This window comes from Lontra canadensis, unplaced genomic scaffold (assembly GCF_010015895.1).
Source record: "Lontra canadensis isolate GAN:19392208 unplaced genomic scaffold, GSC_riverotter_1.0 scaffold309, whole genome shotgun sequence".
Taxonomy (NCBI): Eukaryota; Metazoa; Chordata; class Mammalia; order Carnivora; family Mustelidae; genus Lontra; species Lontra canadensis.
Window position 1 is genome coordinate 39,170 of NW_022631303.1, and position 5,099 is coordinate 44,268.

The 5,099-nt window shown below is 41.2% G+C and overlaps 1 protein-coding gene across 1 annotated transcript; it reads left to right on the plus strand.

Moving 5' to 3' along the window:
* Positions 1–2,875: 2,875 nt before the first annotated feature.
* On the plus strand, positions 2,876–4,773 carry LOC116862724 (zinc finger protein 846-like). Its single transcript, XM_032850093.1, has 2 exons — positions 2,876–3,129; positions 3,293–4,773. Exons 1-2 carry the CDS (start codon positions 3,127–3,129, stop codon positions 4,724–4,726), a joined length of 1,437 nt encoding a protein of 478 aa, XP_032705984.1. The 5' UTR covers positions 2,876–3,126; the 3' UTR covers positions 4,727–4,773.
* Positions 4,774–5,099: the final 326 nt, after the last annotated feature.

Below are 5,099 nucleotides of genomic sequence, written 5' to 3' on the forward strand. Positions count from 1 at the left end.
AGGGGTAAGAGTTAACACATGAGGAGAAGGGGGGGTGATATCTGTGAAGCTATGACAGAAATGATAAGGATTTTTAATTCCAGATCGGAGATGGTTTTCGAGGAACAAAACTTTCACTATGGGAAAAATAACAGAACATCTTATTCAGTGACGTTTTATGGATGGCTGGGATTTGTTTTTAATCAGATATGGTAAGAAACACAGATATGGAAATGACAATAATGAAGGAGGAAATGTATTATATTTAAAGATCCCCAGAACAGAACATTCAGCATGTTATGCAGGGGGACCACATGCAGAAGCATCGGGGTCAATCAGGAGGCAGAGGGAGTGAGGGGAAAATGCAGGCAAGAGATTTCTGTGGGAGTGAGGGTAAGCAGGCTTAGATTTGGCTAGTTTGAGTAATTTCAGTGGGCTCTGGGGTTTAGGGGCTGTTTCAAGTCATCTAGTACCTCACTGTGACGGTTAATTTTAGGTGTCAACTTAGCTGGGTCAGAGTACCCAGATATTTGCTCAAACATTATTCTGGATATTTCTGTGGAGGTGTTTTTTGTTTTTTTGTTTTTTGTTTTTGTTTTTGTTTTTGTTTTTGGTGAGATTGACTTTTACATCACTGGATCTTGCGTATAGCAGATTATCCTCCATCTAACTAGTTGAAGCCTTGACTAATCTAAAGATTAACCTCCCCTGAATAAGAAGGAATTTTGCCAGAAGATTCCTTTGGGACTAAAACTGCAACCCTCCCTAAATGTTCAGCTTGCCAGCCTGCCCTGCAGATTTGGATTACTAAGTCTCCATGATCACATGAGCCAATACTTTAAAACAAAATCTCCCTCTCTCTCTCTCGCTCTCTCTATCTCTAACACACACACACACATACATCATTTTGTTTCTCTCTCTGGAGAAGTCTAATTCCCTGGACCTTGGGTGATTGGGGCAGATGTGCAGTGGCCAGGAGTGTGAGAACTCAATAAAAGAGGTAGGCAGGGATATGGGCTCTGGAATGAATGGTTTGCATTTGCAAGTCTGGATGTGAGTGGTTGACTGTCTCTAAGAATTGACTAACCGTGTAAATAACATCCCTCCAGTATCAGGAAGGTCTTAAATGTCACAAAACACCAAAATACAGTGGGGAGTGGGGGTTGGGGAGACATATGGTTAATACAAGTGAGAAAGGAGGAAGCTATGGGAACTGATGGAATAGCTTGGGGACCATTCGTATCTCCAAACAAAAATGCTACAGTAGCTGGGACTGGGAAACCTCCATGAAGCATGAAGACAGGCAAGGCTCCTGCTGTCAATGTTCTTACATTAGAATGGCATGAATGCCTGGAGATAAGCAGTGGGCATTTTCAAATGTAAGAAGCCTACTAAAAGGGTGGCAAAGAAATAAAGTGTCTGGTCATAGGCTGAGGTTGGTAATTAAAGTAGAGGGAGGTATGGCTCGAAGAATCAAAGCTCTCAAGAACTCCAGGCTTAAACAATTTATTTAGAACAGATCCCTTTGGAACAAAAGGATACAGAGCACTCTTGGGCGACACCCTCACCACCACACTCAGCCAGACATTCTCTAAATGAACAGAGAAGCATAGCAAAAAAGAATCAGTTGAGGTAATGCTACCAGAAGCATTGTCAGGTTGTAACCCTAGGAGGAGTGAGACAGGTGGGTTGGGAGGCTGCACCAGTGACTGGAAAAGTGACTTTAAAAAGGCACTGCCTTTTAATGAATTTATCTATAGGTCCCATAATTTCATATTGCTTTGTCTAATCTCTGTGGTATAGGTGGCTAACTGTTCAGCAAATTAATTTCTTCTAGCAATTAATATTCCGGGGCAGATTTTTCAGACGCTTGAAGGTCCATGTGGCCAGTGTCTGTATCAATGGGTTGTGAGCACAAGTAAAGGGTATTGCTTCCAAGCTAAGGCTTTTAAGGAACAAGAGTGTTTTCTCCCTGCTCTTTTCCCTTTATGGCTAATTGGGATAGCAACCCCCCTGGGTGATCTTATAAATCATAACTTGCAGATGGCAAATGCTTTGGCGGCATGGCTCCTTGGATGACTGAGGGGCGGACAGCAGACCGGCAGAGCAGGAACACCCACTTTGGACTATTACGTGAAACAGAAACAAACTTCCACTGGTTTGGAGCCATTGCTTATATTAGGTCTATTTCACGATCCTAAGTAATGTAAAGGTAAATGAAAATTATTTTCTCCATTTATAAAGGGCAAAGAGACCATTTTCCCTTTTCTCCCTTTTCTTAGTATTTCCTTCGAGACATAATAAATCTGAGGTTTTGATCTAACCTTCGGAATAAAGATAAATCTCGCTAGGGATTAAGCATAGCCTCCAGATTTTATAATATAGAGCTATTTCTGAAGGCAAGAGCCAAATAAGCTCTATTTATGTAAAACGGTGCCTTTCGAATGGGCTCAGAGGCCTCACGAGATGAACGGAGACTGTCACAAGCTTCAGCCCCTTTGTCTCTCAAGGAGATAAAATAAGTCTTAATTGCTCTTCCTACCACTTTACTGCATAAATTTGAGTAAAATGCTTCCCAGATTTGGTAGTCATTCTTCTCTACCTCATGCAAAGTGTAAATCTATTAATGGTTACTCAATAATGAATTGTGTTTTCCCTCTCTCTTCTATATTGATGTAGAAAGGTCTGTTTGTTGACAGGGTTGGGTTATTTTTCCATCAGAGAAAAATGAAAAGAAAAGAATGGCTTTTAGAAAAAGCCCGTTGTTTGCATGTTTGCATGTGCACTATGATTGCTGGTGTAGTTAGCAAGATATTATAAAGAAGAAATAAGCAGACTAGGACTGGCTGATTTGAAATTAGAAATAACGGTGATAGGCTCTTCGGCTAACGCCTCACTTCCCGCTCCACCCTGCGTGGGAGAGATGGCTAATGAGTGGTGTTTGATGATTGAGGGAAAATGTCTGTTGCTTAATGATGGATATTGTGAACCAGTTACCCAGACACTCCAGTATTCAAAGAGAAATTGAGATCAAGTTCTTAATTTAAACTCAGAAGCTTCTCTGAAGTGGTCTTCTGAGTGAGATATGGAATATTCTGGAAACTCTATCAGATCACAGGATGGAAGCCCTTGATGTGAATCAGGTGTATGGTTATCTTTCTCAGAACCCTTTCTGTCTTCCTGAGGGGAAGATTGAGGAGGCAAAGATGGTGGCTGGGTTACTGATGGATTCTTCTCAGTCTTTCATACATCTTCCTGAGAACCTCAAAGAAGACAGTGGTTAGCTGAAGCCAGTATGTATTTGATGGTTTAGCACTTAGTGACCTTCGAGGATGTGGCTGTGACCTTTACCCAGGAGGAGTGGATTTTGTTGGATCAAACACAGAGAGATCTCTACAGAGATGTGATGTTGGAGAACTACCAGAATCTCATTATACTAGGATACGAATCATGCAAACCTGATCTCAACTCTCTAATGGGAGGAGCAGAAGAGCTGAGGACAGGAGGGAGAAGAATTCTGCAGGAATTGGATTTGCAGCTCAAAACTAAAGGTTTCACAGCCCTTCAGGATATTTCTTTGGAAAAAACATCAAATGGAATACAACTGGAGAGAAGCAATGCTGGAGTGAAACGATATGGCTCTAACTTGTGTGGAAGAGCGTTTGGTGGATGCTCATTTATGACTCCTAGTAGACAGAAAACTTCTCAGGGTAATCAGAATGGAAAAGCCTTTAAAAAGAACTTTATTTGTACTCTGCTCACGGAAATCCCCATTGGGGAGAAAACTTCTGAGAGTGTCCAGCATGATAAAGCCTTTGGTCAGCCTTCAGATCTTACTGGGCACAAGAAAACTCAGACACGAGGGAACGTGTGTGAATGCAAAGAGTGTCAGAGAACTTCTGTTAATCAGTCATCCCTTAAGGCACACAGGAGACACCACACTGGAGAAAAACCATATGAATGTAAAGAATGTGGGAAGGTCTTCACTCATTCCTCGTACCTTACAGATCATAGAAGAATTCACAGTGGAAAAAAGCCCTATGTGTGCGTGGAATGTGGGAAAGCCTTTACTCGATCCACAGGACTTATTTTACACATGCGAATTCACACTGGAGAAAAACCATATGAATGTAAGGAATGTGGAAAAGCTTTTATTCACTCTTCATACCTTACAAAACACGTAAGAATTCACAGTGGAGAAAAGCCATATTTATGTAAGGAGTGTGGGAAAACTTTCACTCGCTCCTCAGGACTTGTCTTACATGTGCGAACACACACTGGAGAGAAACCCTATGAATGTAAGGAATGTGGGAAAGCCTTTAATAATTCTTCAATGCTCAGTCAGCATGTCAGGACACACACTGGCGAGAAGCCATACGAATGCAAGCAATGTGGGAAAGCTTTCACTCAGTCTTCAGGCCTTACCACACACTTAAGAACTCACACTGGAGAGAAGGCCTTTGCATGTAAAGAATGTGGGAAAGGTTTTGCTCGTTCTACGAATCTTAATATGCACATGCGAACGCACACTGGCGAAAAACCGTACAAATGTAAAGAATGTGGAAAAGCCTTTAGGTACTCCACATGCCTTAATATTCACATGCGAACTCACACTGGAGAGAAACCATATAAATGTAAGGACTGTGGGAAAACCTTCACTCAATCTTCGGCACTTGCTAAACATTTAAGAACTAAGGCATGTGGAAAAACCTGTAAATGTTCTTCAGACCTTAGTATTCACATCTAAACTCATCTGGATAAAAAGTACCTTATGAAAGTAAAGAATGTGTGAGAGAGCTTTACTCATTTTTCATCCTTACATGATAGGAACATCCTGGGGCAGAATTTGCATGCATATAAGGTATATGGGAGAGCAGTAATTGTTCATACTTTACAGAATGTAAAGTGTAAGAACTCACACCAGTTATAAGGTATGTGGGAGAGCCTTTTTGTTGTTGCTCTGACATTAATTTTACATATCTAAAATTACCGTAAAAGTCAGGGGTGCCTGGCTGGCTCAGTTGGTAGAACAGACGACTCTTGATCTCAGGGTTGTGAGTTTGAGCTCCCTGTTGTGCATAGAGATTACTTATAAATAAATAAGAAATGACTGTAAAAGT